Source organism: Salvia miltiorrhiza, chromosome 2, assembly GCF_028751815.1.
Source record: "Salvia miltiorrhiza cultivar Shanhuang (shh) chromosome 2, IMPLAD_Smil_shh, whole genome shotgun sequence".
Taxonomy (NCBI): domain Eukaryota; kingdom Viridiplantae; phylum Streptophyta; class Magnoliopsida; order Lamiales; family Lamiaceae; genus Salvia; species Salvia miltiorrhiza.
The window spans coordinates 2,751,557-2,764,113 of NC_080388.1; the positions used below are offsets into that span (position 1 = coordinate 2,751,557).

At 35.8% G+C, this 12,557-nt stretch overlaps 1 protein-coding gene across 1 annotated transcript; it reads right to left on the reverse strand.

Moving 5' to 3' along the window:
* Positions 1-3,010: 3,010 nt before the first annotated feature.
* On the reverse strand, positions 3,011-8,861 carry LOC131012617 (uncharacterized). The gene is made up of 5 exons (XM_057940601.1): positions 8,490-8,861; positions 7,325-7,762; positions 5,988-7,218; positions 5,704-5,850; positions 3,011-3,793 (listed from the first exon to the last, which is right to left on the reverse strand). The coding sequence occupies exons 2-5, from the start codon at positions 7,373-7,375 to the stop codon at positions 3,186-3,188; spliced, it is 2,037 nt and encodes a 678-aa protein (XP_057796584.1). The 5' UTR covers positions 7,376-7,762; positions 8,490-8,861; the 3' UTR covers positions 3,011-3,185.
* Between the last annotated feature and the right edge of the window lie 3,696 nt (positions 8,862-12,557).

Below are 12,557 nucleotides of genomic sequence, written 5' to 3' on the forward strand. Positions count from 1 at the left end.
CTCCGCTGCTGTTGATTTATATATATGAATAATATTATGCATTAATTTCAAAGAAAATTAATCAATTATACTAATGAAAAAGTTTAATACACAAGTACGTAATATATATATATATATATATATATATATGGAAGAGTTCAATGGAGACCACTCCTAGGGATGGCAGTGGATCTTGGACCCGGTCCAGATCCGTGGATCCAGATCCGTTTTTACGGATCTGGATCTCATTTTTTTGGACCCGACGGATCTGGATCTGGATCTGGATCTCAGTTTTGAAAACAGATCTGGATCTGGATCTTTAGATTTTAGATCCGGATCCGGCCCAGATCTGACCCGTGGATCCGTTTTATTTTATATATATATATATATATATATATATATATATTTTATATTTTATATTTAGTTTACTAATAATATTAACTAAATTAAAAATAATAAATAAATTATATTCAAAAGAATAAAAACTAAAAGTAATTAGATAAAAGTATTTTGTGTTATATTTTTCATGATGGATATTAGATGTTGTTGATTTTGTGAAATTTTTTTAATTTAATTTAAAAATAGCAGATCCATGGATCTGGACCCGTGGACCCGCGGATCTGACGGATCTGGATCTGGATCCAAAATTTTCAGATCCACGGATCTGGATCTGGATCTGGTATATGAAAACGGATCTGGATCTGGTATTGGCCAGACCCGGTCCAGATCCGGCCCGTTGACATCCCTAACCACTCCCCTATATAGAGAATGAAGACCAAATCAGAGCCATTGATCTCACCAAAATCAATGAATCGGATTCATTTGAATTCTTCAAGTTTAGGAAATCCCGTAAATTCATCATTTTTCAATTCTGGAAACCAACGAACATTATTATGAACTTACAAACATAAGTATGTTTATTTGTATGTTATTTGTTTTTATACGAACATATCGATGAACATTAGTATGTTCATTTATTTTTTATACGAACACATCGACGAACGTTAGTATGTTCCTAAGTTCATAATAATGTTCGTTGGTTCTCAGAATTGGAAAATGAGAAATTTACGGGATTTCCTAAACTTGAAGAATTCGAATTAATCTGATTCATTGATTTTGGTGAGATCAATGACTCTGATTTGGTCTCTATTATCTATATAGGGAAGTGGTCTCCATTGAAGCTGACCATATATATATATATATATATATATATATATATATATATATATATATATATATATATATATTTCATAAAATATTTATTTTAGGCCCATTTCAAATAAATCTCTTTTATTAGATGCTCTCTTTAGTGAAAAATATTAATATTTCACAGTAAACATAATATGATCTTATTAATATTTGGTTATATATCATTAATAAATCTTTAGTAGTAAAAGACAAAGGAATGTTTATAAACTACACAAATTTTTAATAAATTCTGATTTTTTTTTATATATCCCAAAACATCTAAGGTGCATTCTCTTTAGTTATAAATTTATCATAGAAAAATGAGGGATAAACAAAATTTCACAATTTAAATTCTTCATTTCTTTTTCGAAAATAGAATTTGACACTTACTCATTTCTCATTTTCACTATAAAGGAGGGATAATACTATCTCTCTATTTTTTGTGTAAGGAATATCCCTCTATTTTTTTATGTAAGGAAATGTAAGGAATATCCCTCTATTTTTTATGTAAGGAATAAGTAAAGGTCAAATTCTATTTTGTAGGAAATGACGGATAAGAAAGAAAGAATTTAAATGATAAAATTTGGGGTTATTGCCAGAAAATACATATACTTTGTTAATTTTCTGGTTTATATCATGACCTTATAATTTGGTCAGAAAATACATCAATTTTCAATTTAATTGCAATTATAACATAACTTTATAGTTTGGCCAAAAAATACACCAAGTTTCAATTTATTCTCAATTATAACATGACCTTGTAATTAATTTAGTATAATAATATCAAGTTTAATACATTAAATATTTTTAATTTTCTTTTCATCTCACAATATACTATATATAAATACATATATATTTGATAAATATACATCTATATGTAAATAATATATAATATTACTTTTTAACATAGTTTCTATTATATATGTACGTAATTTTTTTAATCGGTCCTAATATTTTATAATTTCACAATTTAAATAAATAAATACTTATTATATATATAATATTAATAGAATATTAAAATCAAATTTATATTTATATATATATATATATATGCATTTGTGTGTTGAAAATGTAGATATATATATATATATATCTATATATATATATATATATATAAAACAAGATATTATATTGATGGCTTAAAAATACATACATATATATATACATATATATATATATATTATGAAATAATTAATCATCTAACTTAATTTTTATAAAAATTAATCAATCAATTAAAAATATTTTATACATAAAAATTTAATATAAATACAATAAATATTAATACATCTATGATGAAAAATAATCTAAATAAGGTCATGTTATAATTGAGAATAAATTAAAATTTGGTGTATTTTCTGGCCAGACTATATAGTCATGTTATAATTGCAATTAAATTGAAAATTGATGTATTTTCTGGCCAAATTATAAAGTCATGATATAAACCAGAAAATTGACAAAGTATATGTATTTTCTGGCAATAACCCCATAAAATTTTGTTTATCCCTCATTTTCCCATGATAATTTACAACAAAAGAGAATGCACCCTAAGTTAAAAACACAAATCAATATCTATTTTAGGCCTGTGGGAAAAAAAAATAAAGCTAATGCTTTTCTTTTTTTCGATAAAGAAAGCTAATCTTTTTTTTTTTTGATAAAGTTATAATATTAAATAAAAAAATTAAAAAGTCGCATCACAAGAAACTCGAACCCAAGACCTTTGATCTTAGTTATTAACCCCTTGCCGTTTGGCCAAAAAAGAGGAGAAATATAATTTAATGCAAGTTATATAGGAATTCACCTGCTACTAATAAGAACATAGAGATTCAGGGGGGAAGAGAGAGAGTAAATGAAAAACTTGTGTTTAATCACCAAACAAAGCGTGCTTCAATCAAACAGTCAAATCTCCAGTTTTAGACGAAATCAAGAATCAAAGTCACACAACAAATAACTGAGAGAGCCCCACACACAGTCACACACTGCATTGCCTAAAGATGCATTATTCAAATGAGGATTTTGTCTTAAAGCACTCCAAGATTTCCCTCGCTACGGCTCCGGGGAAAGGAGAAATCACTCCTCAAGCTCTGCACCTTGGTGCTCAAGTCCAGCTGATGCCCCACCGCCGCCGACGTCTTCATCCCACTTGGAGGCAGGCGCACGTGGCGGCTCCTCGTTGATTTTGGCGAGACCCCAGCTTGACCTTTCCGGCTATGGCTCGAAGAAGATGCTACCTTCTGAGAAACCATGCCCTTCCTAGCAGTCTTGGATTCCAGCCGGTGGCCACGATCGATTTGGTGGGAGCTCAATCGGGCTGACCGATCTGCTGCATCCTTTGTCGTTCCGACCTTGATGGATTGTCTGTTGTAGTATGTGAGGTGGGGAAGAAGACTCAGCACGTACTTTTTTAGCTGTTCATCGCCCACGTTCTTCTGAGCTGGGTTCCCTTCCAAGCTGAGGGCGTGCAGGGAGTTGTAATTAGCCGCGAGCTGACCAAGGCATTTGGCTGTGGAGATTTTGTTGAAACGCAAATCGAGAACATTCAGTTTGAGAAGGCGGTGAAGACCTTCGACCTCACTGATCTTGTTACCAGCTAAGTACAACTCCTTGATGGAGGAACAAGTTCCGAGGCCTTCAAACAAAATGAAGTTCATTCAAGAGTAAGCTGTATTGCACAAATAGAAGCAATCTGGAGAGAAATGACGATCAACTACACGCCCAACTAAAAAGGGTATTTTAAGTTGAATTGAACAAGCAATGCAAAAATGTAGAGATAAAAAGGCAAAATAGGTGCTCCAATCTCGTTGTTGACATTATTTGAAGCCATGAACCAAATGATGTGAAGTATAACAGATACTCCCTCCATCCCCCAAATAACTTTGTATCTTTCCTTTTGGGCCGTCCCATAAATAACTTCCTATCCATTATGGGACACTACCCACCACTAATAATACCCCATTTATTATTACTTTTCATCTTTTCACCACTCTCAATACTAATTATAATACTTTTTTACCACTTTCAATACTAATTATAACACTTTTTCACCACTTATAATACACTCAACAACTTTGCCTTGAAACTCGTGCCCCTCCCTCCTAGGAAGTTATTTGGGGGGGCGGAGGGAGTATTAGATAAAGTAGAATGAAAAAAAAAAGAACTCAGTTAGCCCTAAAGAGCACACAAACTTTTATTATGTCCGCAAAACATTAGGTAGATACACCCTTAACCTCGGGAAGAAAAGTTGCTTCGATGACTTCCCCTACATCCCAAGGTTCAATGAAACACATAACAATATGGCTTATTGCAGACACATTCCCATGGTTATTAATCGCGCATCGCGCACGATCGCGCAAACCTGTCCTAGGGTGATCGCGCATCGCGAATCGCGCGCTATTTGAATATATCGCGCAGAAATATATAAAGACATAATATATAACATAATCATAAAAAAAACATGCATAATATGTCTAGTTAATATAAAAACAGCGGTTTTTTTCTTAATTTTTATAATCTGGCAGCTGCTCCTCGAGACTGCTGCTGTGAGTTGGAGAGAATAGGAGAGGAGAGAGAAGTTGGGTCGGTGCGTTGTGCTGCTGCTAGGTTTTTTTCTTAATTTTTATAATCTGGAGTCTTTTACTTCACTTAAAACTCTAATTACTCCTAAATTATTAAAGCCCATTTAAATTAAGGCTAAAATTCATTCAGCCCATGAATTTTCGCAGCACCTATGTGAACGTCGCTTGCCAAACGGGATCCTATTCCTACCGCACCGCTTCAAGGCGGCGTTCAAGCGCTGTTTCAAATCATTTTTTAAAACATTGCATGCAGACTTCTCAATAGCGCACGCGATCAGCGCGACCAGCGCTATCAGCGCGATGCGCGAATAGCGCGCGCGAACGGAAAGTACCCAGTAAATCGCGCTGCGGTGCAATGACCGTGCGCGACGCACCGCGACGCGCGATGTGCGCTATTCATAACTATGCACATTCCTTATATCAAGTACTCGCTATAGTTAAAATCATTGAAAAGACAGCCACACTATTTAAGATAAAATGCCTCACTCTTTCAAAGCTAATTAGTCAAGTAAAACATATTAAACACTAAGGGGGGGCGTTTACTTTGAGTGATTGGATAGATTGATAAAACAGACTATTGAGTATTTGAAGGATAAGATGGTCAAACAAGTTCAAAAATAATCAATCCATCAAAGTAAATGGTAGATTAGCTTGATTATTTTTATCTATCCATCCTATCACTCAAAGTAAACTCTAAGTCCTTAACCCTAGTCATGATATATTTCAAATTTCAATCAATTCAAGCTTTTCTTTTTCTCTTCACTTTTAACAAGATCTATTTATAGCTTAAAGAACTCACACATAAGCTTTCTCCTTATGGATGACCTTTTATTTACTTCTTCTATCAGAGATAAATGGATGTTCGGAACCGGAGCAAATTAGGCCGATATATAAATGCTACACATAATATCAGATCCCAGCACTTTACAATTTTCATGATACTTTTTAAAGAGGATAGACATACCATGCCCGATTCTTAAGATGCGATTATAGCTCAGATCAAGCACACGAAGTCGTGTAAGATCCCGCAATCCTTCAATGGTGGAGATACTGTTCTTTGAGAGATTCAGAACATGGAGTCCTCGAGGAAGAGCACCAGAAGCTATCCTTACTGAGAAGGTAAGACCAGATAAAAGACCAGGCAATAGAAGAAATCGTTTAGCAAAGGATAGCATAAGAATAAGGGTCATAAAGAAAATATGCATGACAGGAGTAGAAGAATAAATGACAGAGAAGTAGAGAACACACCTATAGCATTTCCAGACAGATTAAGGGCTTTGAGGCTCCCAAAGGCACTGAGAAAGGGAATCACTTGTAACCCAAGGTTACTCAGCTGAGCTGATGTAGTTGAGACATTCATAGAAGAGATGTATCTTTTTGCTGCTTCAATTCCAGGGTTGACCTTGACTTCAACCTTTGAAGCGGTGGGTTCCTCCAATAAGGCATCAACTTCGGGTGTCTCTTGATCATAGCATGAGTCAGACTCATTAGATTCTTCCGGTGGGCCACAGTGCTGAATGTTGATGACCCAATTCTCAATTCGCTTTATTCGGAAGTCCTTAGCAGGTAATTCGTCCCAATGATCAAAAGAAGTATCTCCTTTTACATCTTTCTGCATGCTAGGTATTATCCAGTCTTTTGCTGAACCATCATAATTATAATTCTCATCGGTTTCATCAGCAGGATTTTCACCAGTATTCTCGTCATCGTTATGCACTGCATTATGTCTTTCTTGATATGGTACTTGTCTTCCAACTCCATCCATCGCTTTCCTCCAAGAATCTAGAGTACTCAAATCCTCAGCAGATCTAGGGCGCGCTAATAAGGATGGGGAGTATTGCTTGGGGGAACCCAACCTAGGCAAAGAACGTGATTTCACAATAACATGTCCAGTATGAGGTGTAACATCATCAGAACCATGCTCATCTGATACAACAATATCATCTTTCCCATTACCTTCTTCTAAAGTTTGCTCTCGATCTGCAACTGAAAATATAGACATATTTTTAGCATCAGAACCAACTTGAACAGATTCAGATAGCAATGGGTCCGGACATTGATCTGAGAGGCTGAGTTCATTATTATCACTGCTTTCTGGAACAACTGTCCTACTACGATCGCCAGATCCATCACATGAAAATCTCTGTTCCATTTCTTCCTCTGAGCCATCAGCAGCTGAGGTTTGCTCTTCCCAATTTAATCCACTTCCCAAAGATTGGCACTTTCTCATTTGTGAGTCCTTATGAACCTTAATATCACATTCAGTACTGTCTTTGCCGTCCATTTCCTCAGATCCACAGTCATGTTCGGTAGGAGAGTAATCAGTCGCATGATCAGCAAAATAATTGACTGCGTATCTCTCCTCTTTCAAGCATGGCTTATTTCCTGTATTTAGATCAGAAGAACTCCTCAAAGCCTGCTTTGGTGGTGAATCTTCCAGAGTTTTCTGCATTGCTTCACTAGATTGTGGAACCGTTTTCTGTTCATGAAAAAAGAACAGAAGAATTAGACGACAACATGTATAAAAAGATAAAAAGAAGAAACCTAATAATGACAAGATACTTAAATAGTGTCAATGCACCAACCTTATGTTTGGGAGAAGGAATGTGAGCTTGGAAGCATGAAAATCTGACCATCCTTCGGATATTGACAATTCATTCACATCTGAATTTACTCTTATTGCAAAACTGAAGATAACTGGCAATTAAGTACTCCTATTCTCCTAAAAACATTCAACAACAACTACCGAGAATAAATCGCATGCTGCAGCAAATACTTTTTGACTCAACAAAGCCAACCTTAGCCATAATCAACTGATAAACCCTCAGAAATGCGGCACAATCTCCAAACATGAGATGATCTAGATCTCCTCAAAACACATACGAAAATCACACTCTCGTTATCACCCCACACCTGCTCGGAGGTGTGAGAAACCTTAGAAGTTGTTGAATCTGCCAGACTGAAATAAAAACTTTGGCAACAGCAAGAGCCCAGTTCTGATTATGCATGTAAGAGACAGATGCCTGATAGGGAAGAACTTGTGTCAGTGCATACATAATAACATCTTTTCAATAAATACTCTAGTTTTCACGAAGTTCGTACAAAAAACCTATTCATGTTAAAGATTTAAGAGTTCCAAACTCAGCTTCAAATATTATTTAGCCACAGAAAATTTACCATAATTCCCTTTCCCTCTCTAAAAGATGATAATTGATAAAACATACTTGTCACAGAATCATTTAGGAATAGGGGGGTCTTGCAATATCACTTAATTCCAAATAAGTACTAATTTCTATACATAATTTTGGTAATAAAGAAAACCACCATCAAATGCCACACGAGAAAGAAAATCTGGCATTAATACTAACTTTAACAAATACAAAATACAGCTGAATTACAGCTTTAAAAACCATCAAGCGTTGCCATGCTTCATCATGAGAATATATTACACAATTAAAAATCGTATTAACAATACATAAATCCCAAAATTCCAATCAACTACATAAGCAAACAAAATCTCATCAATTTGCTCATAATTTTCAACCAGCCACAACCAATCAAACAAATCCATCCACAACAGAAGCCCAACTTCTCGCATCAAAGGATCTAATTCTCCATCAACAGCTAACGAATTCAATCACAATTAAAGCAGGATAGCTGAAAACACCAACCATTAACCCCTCAAACGACAAAAAAAAAACACTCAAAACAATTAAAAAAACAATAATAATAAACAAGCTACAATCTGACCTCTTCTCAGCCAGATTGCCTGGAGATTACACCACCTGGTGACGAAAATCAGCGGCGAAAAAATATAAAAATAATGATAATCAAATAAGAAAGAATTTGCAGCAAATATTAGTAATTGTGGGGCAAAAGGAATCGGGCAGGTGAGATTTACAGTGAATTATCGGGCGATGGTATCGGGATATTGGGATTTGCATGAGTTAATGGAGTTCGTTGCGGGTTAGGGTTGTTTGATAACGAAGGGAAATTTGATAGCATAAAAGTTTTAAATAGAAATTGAGAGAATAAATGAAAAGGATGAAGGAGAGCTTTGCAGCCACGGAAGGCAAATGACAGCAAATTTCATGGCCCTCACAAATTTGTTTTGATAGGTACAACGTTCGATATTAAATACATCCTCCCTCTCGTTAGGTTTGTCTCGTTTCTTTCCGGTACGATTATTAAAAAGATCATAATTAATATAATAAAAATATATAATGTTATGGGACCATATTATTGATAGTGTAAAATCATTACTAAATATAAAAATAAGACAAGATCAATGGGACAATAAAAAAAAAAAAACAGGACAAGAACAATGAGACTAGGGATGGTAATTTACCCACGAATAACAGATATTCGCGAGTACCCGACCCTAATAGGTGAGGATTTTAGGGGCGTTTGGTATCTACGGATAATTTCGCAGTTACAATTCACTATCCATTTAGTTCGCAATTATGGGTTTGGATACTTACTATCCACACCCGCGAAACTCGTTTACCCGCGAAAAATATCTACAAAAATACCCATGAAATACTCACGAAATACACATGAATTTGAATTTAAACTTTGTCATTTGTGGATTTAAACATGGGTGAAAGGTGTGGATTTGAACTATGTGATTTATGGTGATTTTTTTTTGTATTAAATTTGTTATTAATTTATATTTAAATTCTATTTCGCAAGTATCCTACGGGTAGCGAGTTGGCGTTGGTGGCAGGTTTGGGTAGCATTTGATATCCATAGATAGTTTCGTGATTAAAATTCACTATCCATTTAATTCGCGGGTACGGGTATGGATAGTCACTATCCATGCCCGTCGTACCTGATTGTCATCCCTAATGGGACGGAGGGAGTATTTTGCAATTAATTTCACCCTAGATCCTTTATTTTATTTTTGTATCGGAAAAACTTTCTCCCTCCGTTTCACTAAACTTGAGCAATTTTTTTTGGGCACGGTCGTCCCAATTCAATAGGTCATATTTCCTTATTCAGAGTCTCAATTCAATAGGTCACTTCCTAAAATGGAAAGTCAACACATAACAAATATCTTCATATAACTCATTATTTACAGCAAATGGCATTGTACCTCACACATAATTATTTTTTCTTTATTTCTCTTGCCTACTTTTTGGATACATATATCCTCAACAAAAGTTATTTTTTCTCTCCTATTTTATTATAAAGGGAAAAGGTGCAGATAAGTCCTCCTAGGTGTAGCCCTTATAGCGTATACCTCCCCATTCTCACTGTGCATGCAACTAAACCCCCCAACTCAAGAAAAATGGTGCAAATACCCTCCTCGCCCTAACCTCCGTTTTCTCACCATTAATCAACATTATTTTATTTTCTGTGGGGCTCACCATCTTCACATAATGCGCCTCCCTCCCCTCAATTCTCGTCTCTCTCTCTCTGCCTCACAACGCACGCACACATAGCAGCACCGATCTCCCCCTCTCTCTCTCTCTCTTCCGGCCGCCGCGACTCATCTCCGGTGAAGGGCCATCGACTGTCGCCGTTCTCCCTCATCTCTCTCTCAACTCGTGGCCCTTGCCTCGATTCCCAGCGAGCGCACGGCTGGAGGGCCGCCGCCGCCGATCTCGACCCTAAACCCCTCTCTAAACTCTGGCTCCGCAGCTCCTCCTCCGACGAAGAGCCACTGTCGGCCAACTAACCCTTTTTTCCTTCCCTCTCTCCGTCCGTGGCCGAGCGACAGTGGTAGGGCCGCCGCAACCCTGGCCTCCCTCTGCAAAATCCATCCTAGTCCAGCCACCACCGCCTGAACTTCCTCCTCTTCACTAAAACCAGCCGACAACAGCAGAAAATGAAGCAGACTGCCGTCGACACCCTCTATCTCCCTCGGCTCTCTCAAGCCTTCCAATTCTACGCGCTACTGAGCGATAAGGCCGATGGCGTCAGATCTCGAATAGAATTGCTGCGGAGGAAACTGCACCAATCGTCGTCGACATCGGCTGAGAATCGCTGCGGTCGCATGGAAATCCGTCATACATGTGAAATTCGTGACTTCATATGGCGGGCCCCACAGAAAATAAAATAATGCTGACTAACGGTAAGAAAACGGAGGTTAGGGCGAAGGGGGTATTTGCACCCTTTTTCTTGAGTTGGGGGTTTAGTTGCACGCACAGTGAGAATGGGGAGGTATACGCTATAAGGGCTACACCTAGGAGGGCTTATCTGCACCTTTTTCCCTATTATAAATTTTTAGTTTCTTAACATCCGTATCCAAGACTTATGGCCTATTGAATCGGGATGAAGGGAGTAGTATTTTGTGCGTTAAGTGTAAAATGTGAAAAAGTGAAAAGGTGAATAAAGGAAAAAACTTTTGTCATATAATAAAAGTACTCAAGTTTCGTGGAATAACCCGAAAATGAATATTGTTCAAGTTTCACGGGACAAAGGGAGTATATTTTTTATTTTGGCATATGAATTTTAAACGATTATATATTTTAATTTGGAACATGTTGAAATTTCTCGATATCGAAGAGTCGAACCAACTATCTGAATTTTACACAAATTTTATAATATAGTTAATTAACTCTAAATTCATGAATTATGAGTAGTAAACTTTGATTTTTCTTATAGCATATAAATATAAAGAGGTATGAATACATGAAGTTCGATATTTTTTTTAAAGGGAAAAGTAGTAATTTAGCCCTTATCATAAGTAGTTATATGACGTTTGGTACTCTATACTCAAGATTCGATCAATCAAACTCTCATGTTCCAATTTAAGTGCAATTAAGCCCCTTCCTCTAGTGCAAAATTCTATCAATCAGACTCGCCATTAGATGGAAGGGCTTAATTGCACCCATATTGGAACATCAGGAGTATAATGAAGTCGTTCGTATTATTATTATTATTATTATTATTATTATTATTATTATTATTATTATTGCACCTATGTTGTCATAATTTAAGAGGATAGGGAGGAGATCGGCGGCGCACACAAGCAAACATAAGACAAACCAAATATAATTCGAAATCACTGAGATATCACCAAACATAAGACAAATCATTATATACACGCGCACAAGCAAAATCGATAAATCTGAAATCTTATCAACACAAAGATATAAATAAAAGTGGCACAAGATATTCAACCAGATTGAATTTGGTCTGGAACTGCGCATGATTCTGCTTAAGAAACTAGGACAATGGAGACCCAATGCTTTGAAGATAAAGAGCGAATTGCGACATATCTGATATAATAATGGAGTCAGAATAATCTAAGTAAATGTTTAACAAGATTTCTAATGTCAATTGGCGGAGTTTTGAGTTTACGAGCAAATAAATTAGACCTAAAGTTTCCACTGATTATAATAGTTTTTCACTTAATCATTTCAACCAAGGGGCTGTTTGGTTTTTGAGAAAGTGAAATGAAAGGGTTTATATATATATATATATATATATATATATATATATATGTATATATATATAGGGTGTGGTTCTAGAGAGAACTACATTATTTGTGAGAACGGGAGAACCATCAAATCTAATGCATTCACTGTAAAAATTAATGCATTCGCTGTTAAAATTAATGCACTAAAAAAATAAAATAAAAATGCTCCCTTCAGGATTCGAACCCAGGATCTGCATTCATCCAACAAGATGATGCATCCACCGTAGATCTTGATGATCGAATGGCTGAAAATGGTTCTCCGGTCTTTTTTTATTTATGGTTCTTTCTTGAACCTCTCCCTATATATATATATATATATATATATATATATATATATATATATATATATAAATGGGTTTTTTTGAGTATTGACCTTGTCGAAGGCGCGGCAG

Coding starts and splice junctions, on each gene's coding strand:
- LOC131012617 (XM_057940601.1), bottom strand. CDS start 7,375: ATGGTCAGATTTTCATGCTTCCAAGCTCACATTCCTTCTCCCAAACAT. Junction 7,219..7,324: donor TTCCTTCTCCCAAACATAAG/GTTGGTGCATTG, acceptor TTTCATGAACAG/AAAACGGTTCCACAATCTAG. Junction 5,851..5,987: donor TCTGTCTGGAAATGCTATAG/GTGTGTTCTCTA, acceptor TTACCTTCTCAG/TAAGGATAGCTTCTGGTGCT.